Consider the following 12,929-nt stretch of genomic DNA (forward strand, 5'->3'; position numbering starts at 1 on the left):
ACAACCGCAACAACAAATCGAATCCCTAGACAATGCGACAGACCGATGTTCTGGAAAATGCAAAAATGTTGTTTAGCTTGTACAAGTACCATGTTCTCGTCGCTGTGGCGGTGCAAGGCTCTCGGTGAAGATCACTTGGCAGAGCTGGTGCCTAATCACGATATCGTGGTCAACTGATGCTGGTAAAATCGAAGCCGACATGGCAACGTCCCCCCGTTCTTCCCCGAAGGTAGTGCCGCATCCAGAACCTAGGCTTGCCGTTCTTTACGAGCCAAAAGACAATGAAGCTGAGGTAGAGTGAGTGACGACTTTTGTTGCTTCAAGTCTGGTATACCTCCTGACCTTTCGCAGTGTCATCGCCGTCCATGGCATTGGAGCAAATGCAGATCTGACATGGGAGAGCCGCGGCGTCAATTGGCTCAAACATGATGACATGCTGCCAAGCGCCGCAAAAACGGCAAGAATTATGCGATTTTCTTACAACTCTCAATGGCTAGGGCAAAACAGCATAGTTCAACACCTTTCGGCCATAGCTAACGACCTTCTCTATTCCATACGCAACATGCGGCAGGTTCGTGACTGCGCCACTGTCATACGACCAGCGACTCATACATTGCTATAGGACTTTCCTCAGCGACCAATCGTTTTCATTTGCCACTGCTTCGGTGGCATAGTAATTGAAAGAGCTATAATCACAGTGAGGCTCTTCAGAGAAGAGTGGAAAATCAAGACTGGGTCTTCCGACCATCATGATGGGGATTTAGTCGACTGTATATCTGGTATTATCTTTCTTGGCACGCCATTTCGAGGCTCAGAAGCCCAAAGATATGCCGATATTATCGGCAACATCCTTTCTGGAGTAGGGTTAGGAAACTCCAAGGTCTACGAAATGGTCTCCCCGCATTCTCAAGCTCTGAAGGACCAGCTAAACGATTTTGTTCGCATAATCAACCGGCAACACATCCCATCATTCTGCTTCTTTGAAAAGCAAAAGTCGAATGTAGGGCGAATCATCAAGTCGCCTTTGGCGCGTCTTGTAAGGGAGCTCCTCTTCTCAAATGCCTTAATTCCCCAGTCTCTAAGCACAATGTCAAAAAGGCTGACCAAACCTTTGTCTTTTAGGTAGTAATCGTAGACGAACATAGCTCCACGATAGACGGCATATCAAGCCTTGGCCTCGACGCCGACCACTTCCAGATTCATAGATACTCCTCTCCAAAAGACCCAAACTACGAGAGTGTGGTTTTTCAACTTGTTGAAATGATCAATAAAGCTCCTCATCGTACTAAAGCCCGTCTATATCGTGAGATTGTCTTATGATAATTTGTGTTTTGTACATTTACTGACTCAGTCCTTCAGCCCGACCTATGGCCATCAACGAAGAACGTATGACGAGTCATCTATATATTCCTCTTACAACAAATTGGCTAACTCAAGACTCGCAGCGGTTGATTCTGACAACATGAAACAGTCACTGCGCGCCTTGGCTGTAAGCAGTCCCGTGGATGACAAAATCCACTTTCAAAAACAGATTGGAGAAAGATATCTGGCACCTGAGGAGACCTACAACTGGGTTCAGGCAAATGCAGTTTACACCAAATGGCTCAACAGGGACGACGACCCACTCCTCTGGATTCATGGAGAGGAAGGACAAGGGAAAACCCCGCTCATGATATCTTTGATCAACGGGTTGACCGATAAAGTCGAGAGAAGTTCTCGGCAAAGAGCATTGGCGTATGTTTTCTGCTTGTCTCCAAATGGGTATCAAAAAGATGCCGCTTTCATCGCTCGAAGCATTCTGCATCAGGTTCTCTACCAGAAGAAGAACAACGTCAATGCTTTCCACCACTGGTCGCAGGAATATCAAGCAAGAGATGATGCGTTGCTAAATGATGTACAGAGCCTCTGGAAGATATTGCAACTGACATTGACTGAAGCGAAGCTGGTAGTTGCCTATTTTGTGCTCTATCGGCCAGAGGAGTGTGATCCTCATATCATGGCCGTCTTTTCAACCCTTCTTCAGGCTAACCACACCGCTTGTCACATTAAATGGGTAGTAATTAGCAGCAAACACTCCGGCGACTACCCAGAATTAAAAGTCTCAAGGCGCATAGACCTCGCGACAGCATCTACGATCGAGGTTCCGGATATCAAACCCAGGCGTTCAAGCCCCATAAGCCTGAGTCCAATGTCTCTAGACACGAGAGAGCCTCAATCATCCAGACCGACTTCTTGGTCATCACATGAGATGAAGATACCATCTCCAGCCGAACAAGATATCAAAGTCAGGAACCTAGCGACTGTGTACGTACAACTCATTTTACTGCCCCAATACCTGTAGCTTGCTTTCCTTGATAATATCACGAAAACGGTACATTATTTCTTCAGCTTCTAGGCAGTGAAATAGCCTGATTGCTTTTGACGCAAGTGATCGCAGTCTAGCTTGAATAACGCAGCTGACAGTGAGATTTAGCTACTGCGATCGAATAGAGCGCCATTGGATTTGCGAGATCCAAACTCGTCGCCAAGACTCCGGGTCTTTGCTAATAGAGGCCACGCGCTTAAATCACGAAACTAATATCATCCGGCATGAAAGTATGGATCCCCAGTGTTTCTTCACGCTAGACGCTCACGCTGTCTATAGTCTTGCCAGAAATGGCTCTAATCCCTCACACTGAGACCAGTCTGAGCCCAGAGCGAAAATTCGCTATATCATTCCTGGAAACGCAAGAATTGAGTCTCCATGACGCGCGGAAAGCATGGAAGTTCAGTGGTCATCTAGATTACCTATTTGAGGATGATAGTAGTTGGTCTCACATTTTTTTGCCCTGAAGAAGATCAATTTTGACTCAATAGTAAGGCTTTCGCTGGCTCCAAGAAGCCATATACGGCGGTCACCTTCTTTCGATTCAGAAAACCCAGCATATTACTTCGAATAGGGAACGTGAAAGTTCCAAGCAAGACTTACGGCTCTGGGGTTCAGACGATGGGCAGGAATGCATTAAGTTAATGTTCTTTCCGAATTCTCGTACTAAGTATACCAAGGAGTATCAAGTAGAGCCAGGTAAGTCTAATCAATTCATTTCTAATGTTAGGTTCATGTGAAGCGATGCTACATCAGGTCGAGATCACAATTCTTCTATCGGGAGGCTTACAAGTTCCTGCAGCATCGTTATTCAAAAAAATTGATCCGAAATGGATAGATCCATGGAATACTGATATACGACTTGAGTACCAACAGGACGACGTTTCAGAGACAAAAGAACCTGTTTCCAGCAAGAAAATAAAATTCAGCTTTTCTTCGAAGAAGGAAGAAAAACTAGAATACCTAATCATCCAGTTCCTCAATTCGGCTGACAGAAAAGATTTCCTCCGGCATTGGCCAGGCTCAGAGGTTGCGAAGGGGAAGCAACCTGTGACAGCCTCGGATTTACTGCCTTATGTGGCTAGACATCAACGTAGTTATTAGAAGGCTGCGCGATAGCTGGTAAATCGGTGATGACAACGCGACGCTCGCGGCCTTTCAGATCCAATTCGCCACGATTGAGAGCTGGCGTCATCAAAGGCTTTGTATCATAAATTCAATACAGCGAACTTGTCACTAAATACCAGCTGCGAGAAGCATGGGGGTGGCTTAGCGAGCTAATGCATCTCGCATTGCGGGCTTCTGCGCGGATGATCCTGCGAATCCGAGACCGTAGCCTCGCGAGCCTCGTCATCATGCGACGCAGAGCCAAGATGAAATTCTGCCTTGAGATATATGAGCCTGAAGGAAACGATGACGTTTTTCGGATGACAGCTAGAAATCCAAACACCGTTTTCAAGACAACTATCACCGCCATGATGCACATCCCTCGGTGCTTCTGAGCTCAGTCCTTCTCAGTCAGAGCCCCTAACCCAATGCCTTCGCAAGCGCCCTCGAGGCGTCGTCCATTTCGGCTCGGGGGCATAGTAGACAGGACGAAAGACTTTGAACATGTGCCTGTGAGTGAATAGCAAAGTGTACAGTCGTGTATTTACCAATCATACCAGAGCTGACTTGAGTTCGCCGTTCGTTCTTAGGATCTCGAAGACCGTCGTAACCAGGTCTACGAAATTATAAATGAAGCCTCCTTCCAGAAATACGTTGTGTTCGTTGCAGCAGCAGGCTTCATCACCGACGCTTACGACATCTTTGCCGTCAACACAGTCCTTCCTATGGTGTCCTTGGTCTACTGGGATTCAGAATTTATGCCCAAAGGCACTTATACCGCCATGCTTTGCGCGACTCTGGCAGGAAGCATGATTGGACAAGTCATCTTCGGAGTTCTGGGTGATCTCTTCGGCCGCAAGAAGATGTACGGGCTGCTCCTTGTGATAGTTTTATGGGCGACCTTGGGCCTCGCCGCTTCAGCAGACGGATCATACCAGAGCATGAGCATCGCCGCGTGGATGTTCATCTGGCGTTTTCTCATGGGTATCGGCATTGGGGGAGACTATCCTCTCAGTGCTGCCATCACCAGCGAGTTCGCACCGCAAAAACATCGTTCTTCGATGTTGGCAACGCTGTTCTTCATGCAACCTCTTGGTCAATTCGTGGCTACCCTCGTGGCTTTGGTTGTGACCTATCTCTTTCGGCACCAGATGAAGAGTGTGCAAAAATGCCAGACCTTGGACGTGGAATGCTACAGAGCTGTTGATCGGACTTGGAGGATTATTGTTGGAATTGGAGGTAATTTTCTGCGACTGCGCACGGAAATATTTCACGCATACAATATTTATTGAAGACTGACCAGCAGATAGGTATACCTGCTCTGGTAGCAATGGTAATTCGGCTGCAGATACCCGAAAGCCCTCGGTATACGCTGGACGTGCTTTTGGAAGGGGAGAAGGCCCTTAAGGACACGGAAGGCTATTTCTTCGTCCCCGTGTCCACAACTGTGTCCCAAGAAGAGCATGAATCGGGCTCAGATGATGGTCTTGCACATTCCACTCAACTCTCTTCCGAACCTAAACCACTCACAACTAGTATGCAACAGACAAACGGCGACGTAGATTCAAATGAGATAACGATTACTCGTACAAACATGGATTCAAGACACCGAAGTGTCCCACCAGTCCCTAGAAGTCCACAGATTCCCCGCAGGCCGACTCAAATTCACTACCATGAAACCACTTACAATCCAACGCCAGTTAGATCCATTCGCGGTAACATTCAGTCCGGAGCACCCCCGTTCACAATGAAGGAATGGTGGTCTGGGTTCAAGAAATACATGTTCAAAGAGGGCAATTGGATTCATCTTGCTGGTACTATGACTTCATGGTTTCTCCTGGATGTATAAATACACCTCTAGTCGTCCAGCAAGTCGTGAGCCTAGGGGCTGACTCTGTATCAGGTATCTTTCTACGGCCTCGGAATGAGCTCACCCAAGGTGATCCAAAAACTCTGGGATGGCTTGAAAGCCGATAGCCCGAATACGCGTACTGTCTTCGAGCTACTCTACGAAAATTCATGGCACTCGTCCATCGTCGTATCCCTCGGGGCGCTTCTGGGCGGCATCGCAATGATCTACGTAATCCAACACAGCAGACCCGTAATAGTGCAAAGTCTGTTCTTCGCTGTCCTAGGGATCATCCTCTTTGTGGCTGGCGGTACCTTCAAGCCGTTCCTCAGCTCCGCGAGTTCAGGGGATCATTGGGCCCTTGTCATCTTCTACTTCTTTTGCAACTTCTTCTTCAATCTTGGCGCCAATGCTACCACGTTCATTGTAAGCGGCACATACTGACCCATTTTCCTCAACAGGTCTCGCTGACCATTACACAGATACCAGCGGAGCAATTTCCAACGCGGTACCGCTGCACATGCCACGGTCTTTCAGCCGCGAGCGGAAAGTTTGGATCAGTCGTCGTGCAGCTAGCGGTCGGACTTTCCGGTGCCACGAACCTCGGTACCACATCACTAGGGAATTGGCTCTTAGGGTACGCTCCTCTGAGAATGGGCCGTGACCCTTCCTACGAGAGTACTGATCTTCGAAAACAGGTTCGGCGTGCTAATGTTCGCGGGCTCCATCGTAACACAGGTAGCCGTGCCCGATTCTCGAGACGCCAAAGGACAGAGCATGTCGTTGGAGGATCTTGCCAAGGGCGTTGAATGTACCAAGGAATTGAGCCCGCAGAGGTGGAATCGCTGGCATACGCGTCTTGGGCGTGATGAAGGTGCTGAGCCGTGATCGTTTTGTATTGGTGTATTGAAGGAAGTGTATGAACATCGATATTGGAAGCAATATACAGGACCGACGGTATCTCAATGACCTCCGTTACGCTAATTCAGGTCAAGAGTCAGGATTCTTCCTCCACACCAGGTCGGTCATGCCAGTCCAATAGCGGTTTACAAGAAGATGTCCCAAAATCGCTTACAGTCCAGAGTCATTACACGTTTCAATGGATTGCCTTGTCCATAACACGTGTCGAGAAAAGAGCTCAAGAATAGCAGAACAACGAAAAAGCTGAGAGAAGACATGATGACGAGAGAGGTTGAAGACGTAAGGCGACGCAACGAGCACAATACAAGGGAATTCTCGAGGCATATGAGATATATTCACTCGGCTAACGACTTGCCCTGGCTCCTCTAAAGCCTTGAATGTCTTGTGCCTGTGCCAAACAGTCGTCTTAATTATAAACAGGTAATCAAAACCGGCTTTCAGTTTTCGCTACAAACATCAGCCAGCCTACGTTCAAGCATATATCATGAAAAGTGATGCTGACAGGAGCACACGAGCCGGCGAAGCTGGATTTTTATGTTGGTTTGAAAGATCCTGGTCGAGATACAATTGTCCGGAAGCAGAGACAAATGATGAGCGTACCTATGCCGCCGCAAGACAGCCCGGTTCTGTACTAGCTTAGCAGCGTCCTATCATGATGGCAGGTCTCTAGACTTTAATGGAGAAACTGAAAAGCGTCGATGAGACAGCGAACAGCTAGATAGATTAACGCCCCAGAATCACAAATGTTGTGCTGTAGGATTTACGGCGTGTGGGGAGGTGGATAGAGCCACTGACGGCGGACGAGGAGAGGCAGTTGTTGCGGCCTGCATTGGAGGTCGAGAGGCCGCGGGTGTGGGATATGAGAGTTGAATGGGAGGATGCCGAGGTGGATTGGGAGGCACAAGGAGCGCCTTTTAGGGTCGTGAGAGATGAGAGGATTGGGAACGAAGGTAATGCGATGGAGACAAGCATATGGAATGCATGATTTGCTGAATAGGTCCCGATCCAAAATGGCATTATTCATCTGTTAATTGACAGACACATGGCTATGGGCTATGGGTCGTTGAAAGAGAACAAACCAGCGAGACAAAACCCAGACGACCAGATGAGAAGGCTTCAAAACGAGACGCGCCAGTCTCATTCCTCGAGATGCTAATCGCGTCGACTGGCTCTTGTATGCTTTCGCTCTACGCCACCTTCATGCAGATGTTTGCGTCTTGACTCCAGGAGTCTTTCTGTTGTAATCTGCTGCAGCACCATAGTGTGTTGTAGCTACCCCTCCAGATGGCAAATTAGCATGGTATATAAGAAGCCTACATACCACTCCATAGCTAATCAATCCATAACCTCTCTTCAATTCCAACACTTTCTTCTCCAGAGCTGACATTCTTCGGTCGAGAAACTACTCCGCGGGATTCCCCCACCACCGTTGCTATCGGTTGGCAACGAGAAGGGGGAGACTTCCCCTTCTTGAGCCTGTCTCCTGGCGCTCCGTGGCGCTGTCTTGTTGATCAACAGCGTCCCCTATGTGACGAACATCATCGCCGGCAGATGCTGCCGGACTGATACCGGCGTGGAAGTTGTCGAGTCTTCGAAGCGCTGCGTTCCTAGGAGTAGGCTTTAGCTGATGAGCTGATGAGAAGACGTCGAGCGCATTGTTTCGCGGCGTCCTTCTTGTGTTCGAGGTGTGCAGTGCGATTCCGCCACGCTGTGTTGCTCGGTCAGCCGTTGGTGCCTGCTGCTGAGCGAAGACCCATAACCGTACACCTTTCTTGAGAATTCTCGATGGTCCTGCCGTGTTTCCGCGTTCGTTGAATTGCCGTTGCCCGCTCTTTCCTGTGACATCCCAACATCTCACGGAACCCTCCCTCTGCGCCTACCCAAACATCGTGCCTTCCACCTCAACGTATCCAATCTCTCGAAATGAGCTGGCCCTTGTTTGCATAAACCGCCTGCTTCTCCGAACACTTCCTCCTCTTCTTTCTCTCCCCACAGGTGAGTCCCTCCCCTATTAGGCCAGCTGACAGAGCGTATTTTGTCGGATGTGAAGCCAACCCAAACAAGTCAAACAATCCTTAAGCCCCGGGCCTGGCAACAGGTTCTCCAGTAGTGGTGCTTTTTTCTTTGCACTCAATTATTCTACCCTTTGCAAAGGGCCACAAAGGCACTGCCTCTGCCCTCATGTGTTGCCGGCTTTACACTGCCGCCGGTCGACGCTTTGCGCCCTTCTTTCAAATTTTCTCTGTGTCGCCTGCCTTACACTAGCGCTGGCGATACCATTTCTTTTTTCTCCTGCACGAGCTTGGCCTTGTTGTGTCGCAGAAGCTTGAATTCTCCTTCGAGGGGTAACTAGCAAGCTCATCTCCTTGTGTTTCTGTATTTTGGCGATGGTGCAGGGGACCTTGCATCTGTAGATAGCTTAGCAACGAAGACATTCTCCGTCTATCAATCGTGCACTCTCAGACCATGCTGCTGTTGCCTTCGTTGCCGTAGACATCGTCGCCCTGCTTGCAGGTGCAGAATGTCAGACTTCTGCTATGGCCAGCCGATGAGTGGCTTGACTGCCAGTGCTAATCAGCAAGCATCACGCAACAATTCCTCCGCTAGAGAGACTCTACGTTTCCATGCGGGTGACGTGGTCCGATCTCCGCCAGCTTAGACTCGCATACCGAGTCTAAACAGTGTCAGTCTCTAGCTCTATCCAACATCCCCGAGCCCACTCCCGTCATCATGGGATCTTGTCTGTCGGGTATTTGGCTGTCTTTCTCTCAGCCTGCTGTCATATGGGGGGACAAGACGAGACGGACTGGTTGCTTTGTCGTGATGATACGGAGCAGAGGCGGCTCTTCAATGGCCCATGGCCATTGTGCCTGCCATGGGGACGGAAAAGAAGGATTGGAAAGGCACGGAAGGAGGGTGGCATAATAATACAGTTGGTGGGCCTCCTGGGTCTTTATGCATTTCTTGTTCCTCGGCTAATTCTATTGAATGTTTGTTGCTGCCCAGTGCCATGGCCATTGCGTGCAAATCTGCTCAAACCCCCTTAGTCCGTCCTTGGCTTCACAAAGGCCCGGATCTTTTCGTGAAGCACCAAAAGAGCAGAACAGGAAATAGAGCTTTAGGCAGCCGAATAACCCTTCACTCACAATGTTCGTATCATTGGGAGCGTCCCTCGCGAATTGGCGGCATTTGTGGACATGTCTGCTTTTCTCTTCCGCCATCGCTGCTTTTCATTTCCTCCGACGTCCTCTCTCATACTCACCGTGGGCTTCGACTGGATCCATGATGATAGCGGCAGTTCCGTCTGCACTCTCCGTCCATGTTGTCCAAGATGGAAGCTATCAGAAGCGGACTGTCGTGTAGCTCTTACACGACCTCCTACCAGCAATTTCCCCTCAGGCGTTTATGATCCGTATTTTGGAAAAGGTGCATTGTGAGACCATGTTCCAAGCCATGCAGCTCTCATGGCTCCTCTGGGCGTTGTAGACCGTTCTCAATCCATCCCATATCCGACCACGGCGAAACCCTTGCGATAACCTTTCCTTTTATCAGCGCCAAAGGAATCGGCCCGTATACTCTCGAGTCCCTCGACTCCTGGAGATTGTCCCCTAGAAGCCAGCAATGACCATCAGGCACCTAATGTAAAGATTTAATCAGCGATTTCCTGCCAAGCCCGCGCTGACAATTGTCAATCTTCTAGGTATAGACCTCGTACCTGTATCATCATCTTCCCCCCTCTATCATTCACGACAAAATCTCCCGGCATCCCCATAACCCGTTTTATGGCCCCCGCACCCTGCACCATCGGATGCTGAAAATCGACAACATCTCCCACTTTGACCCCCCGACCTCTTCTAGATGTGCGGTCTATGTATACGCAGACTCCTCGTACATTGATCGTAGGTAGCATAGAAGGTCCATCGGTGAGGGCGAAGCAGCCGACATGGGTTGTGAAGAAATGACCGATGAAGAAATATTTGACAACCGCAAGGGCGATACCGAATGCGGGGGGACGAAGCAGGGATAGCAGATGGGGAGCGAAGGTCATTAGATTGGCATGATGGGGTTTTGAGAGGAAATAGGGTAACAGTACGAGTTACGAGGTTGTTGATGTGAGGTTTTGGCCGGAAGATCGCAGCCTTACTAGTATACAGACTAGCTATATGCGGTATAGGTGCTTGGCAGAGGGGGATATCCTCCTGCAGCAGGCTTCCTGTTTCATAGAATAATCAGTCCTCCTACCCGCGAGAACTCAGCCTCATCAACCATACCTACCTGAATTGTGTCGCAATGTTGTCTAAGCTCTATAAGGACTAGCTTATCTATGTCCCTTGGTAAAAACAGTCGACAGGCCAGTATGCTCTTCTTTGTATACACAAGATTGCAGAGAAAGTAAGCTGCTGCTTCTATCTGACTCCTGCAAACCCCGTGATTCCGCAGTTGCGCTTTCCGATGCTCTCGCCAAAGCAGTCAAGCACGGCGACTACCCGATAAAATCAACAGATTGAAGGTCGCTATGAACTACTCGTACTTAATTCACTCCAATTCGTCTATCTCACCTGTGATTGAGAATATTATGCTACGGATCGTTCCGTGATACTCAGCGTTTCGAGGAACTGTAGTGTTATGCGGTGTTTGCTTGAAGCATTCCTTTGAGGCGTGATCATTTTTCGATGCTGGGGGCGAGGCTGTGGTCCGTCCGGCGCAGCAGGGCACAATTCAGATTCTGGCTTTCTTTCCACCCTCATACATCTTAAGTCTCGAGTTTCCTACCTTTTGACACCCGTTGCGTCGTCAACGTGCATAAAACCCCGTCCTGTTAGTCGCAATTTGCGTTTCAAAAAGTATGGTTGGTGCCTTTATAAAGTGGCATGCATATTCTCGGGCGGCGTGCCATGCACCTGAAATTAGGTGCCTAGCGAAGACACCACTTCCGCCATTCATACAGAATGGTGCTTTGCCCACCTCAACGTTCGTTTTGCAAAAAGGTGGTCCCTTGTTGCTGTCTTGCTGAATTTCGATTCTTCACAACTGTCAAAATGCTCGCTGCATCTAGTGAACGGTCGACATCTCTTCTTGCATATAGCATAACCTTAATCATCCTATCTACTGTCGCAGTTACCATGCGTCTGATCTCGCGACGCATATCTGCAGCTAGATTCTGGTGGGAGTACGTATTTTCTAAGCCGCATTTCGAATTTCAACCCAGGTCTTGAGTCTCGAGACATCTCTTGCGGGTCTCTACCCTCGAAACTTGTACCTAGACTCGATTAAGCTCCTTAGAATAGGCGATACTGACAGCGATATTGTATTCCAGCGACGTTCTCATTGTGATCAGTTTGGTATGGACGCTTTCCATTGGACATTCACCTTGCTCACATTCTATAGCTGGATTCCTATGCAACTTACGTCATGGTCTTCATTGGTATACTGGAACAAATCTTGCAACATGATACATCGCCTGACAGAAAGTAGATATTCATCATGGCATGGGACGTCACGCCCAATTTGTCGAAGTACCTCAAAGAATGGTGCTGCTGAAAGTACGTTCCTCGCATCTCGACAGACTTCTTTCTAGCCTGGCATTTGACGTCCTTCGCAGATGATCTACGCCAGCGACGTCAACTACCCCTTCAGTATCTCCACCATTAAGCTCGCCATTCTCTTATTCTACCTACGGCTCTTCGGATCGCGCACAGGCTTCAGGAAAGTCCTCTATATGACCGGCGCCCTCGTCATCAGCTGTTTTATTGGCAAATCTTTCACGGCTATCTTCAGGTGCACTCCCATAAGCGCCGCCTTCGTTTCCGATACGTTCTATCAGGAGCAACATTGCATTGACACCAATGCCTACCTCATTCCCACGTCTGTTTTCAATGTAACGCTCGATGTCTGGATTCTCGTTCTACCACTTTACATCGTTTGGACGCTGAAGCTCTCGCCAAGGCGGAAGTGCGGATTGAGTGGTATCTTTTTGCTGGGTGCATTGTAAGCCAACCGCAATTATTAAACTCCACTCTGTACTCACACTATGGGCAACACAGCACCATTGGCGCAAGCATAGCAAGGACATATTTTGTATTCAACGTTGACCTCTCGGACATTACTTGTAAGTCCCTTACCCATCAAGCACCCTAACGTACCGTAACGTGAAGCTCTCTCCGTCATATTTCAACCCAACTGACAGACTGAAAATTTTCAGGGTCCTCCGTCACCCCAATCAATTGGTCCAGCGTCGAAACCAGCGTTGGTATCATCAGCGCTTGTCTCCCAACCCTCCTGCCGGTCCTCGGGGTCTTGGACCGCAAAGTCCAGAAGACCACAACTTTCTGGCGCAGGCTCATCAATAGAAGTAAGGACCTGTGGTACTTGGACTCCTCGGTAAGACAGAAAGAAGAAACGCATCCCACATCGAATGAGAAGATGGCGGCGCCCCCATTGTCTCTGGGTGATGTCAGCTGGCGGAGGCCCAATGACGAAGGCTTTGGGTACGACGATGCATTCAAGGAAAATGGATTGAAACATCCATCGCCGTAATGACTATTCGTTACATGGACTATGTCGTAAATGATGAACCCTGAGCATAAGATTTCCGATCGTGTTCCCCACCACGACTTGACTCGTTCGTTGCCAAGTTGACCTGAACTCCGCTCGAAGAGTGGAGGCTCCTACTTAGCCCATAAGGTT

General features: G+C 49.0%; 2 protein-coding genes across 2 annotated transcripts; both read left to right on the forward strand.

Moving 5' to 3' along the window:
* Window positions 1-199: 199 nt before the first annotated feature.
* On the forward strand, window positions 200-6,209 carry HO173_005593 (uncharacterized protein; the record flags this gene model as incomplete). Its single annotated transcript, XM_037307508.1, has 15 exons — window positions 200-297; window positions 352-571; window positions 623-1,036; window positions 1,123-1,303; window positions 1,360-1,386; window positions 1,446-2,304; window positions 2,474-2,595; window positions 2,645-2,806; window positions 2,861-3,064; window positions 3,953-3,984; window positions 4,063-4,711; window positions 4,783-5,315; window positions 5,376-5,747; window positions 5,804-5,958; window positions 6,020-6,209. The coding sequence occupies 15 exons, from the start codon at window positions 200-202 to the stop codon at window positions 6,207-6,209; spliced, it is 4,218 nt and encodes a 1,405-aa protein (XP_037165317.1).
* Window positions 6,210-11,365: 5,156 nt separating this feature from the next.
* Window positions 11,366-12,779, forward strand: HO173_005594 (uncharacterized protein; the record flags this gene model as incomplete). Its single annotated transcript, XM_037307509.1, has 7 exons — window positions 11,366-11,412; window positions 11,560-11,584; window positions 11,631-11,667; window positions 11,718-11,785; window positions 11,845-12,230; window positions 12,287-12,351; window positions 12,445-12,779. The coding sequence occupies 7 exons, from the start codon at window positions 11,366-11,368 to the stop codon at window positions 12,777-12,779; spliced, it is 963 nt and encodes a 320-aa protein (XP_037165318.1).
* Window positions 12,780-12,929: the final 150 nt, after the last annotated feature.

Source organism: Letharia columbiana (genome assembly GCF_014066305.1).
Source record: "Letharia columbiana isolate WasteWater2 chromosome Unknown Sc0000016_s0, whole genome shotgun sequence".
NCBI classification, from domain to species: domain Eukaryota; kingdom Fungi; phylum Ascomycota; class Lecanoromycetes; order Lecanorales; family Parmeliaceae; genus Letharia; species Letharia columbiana.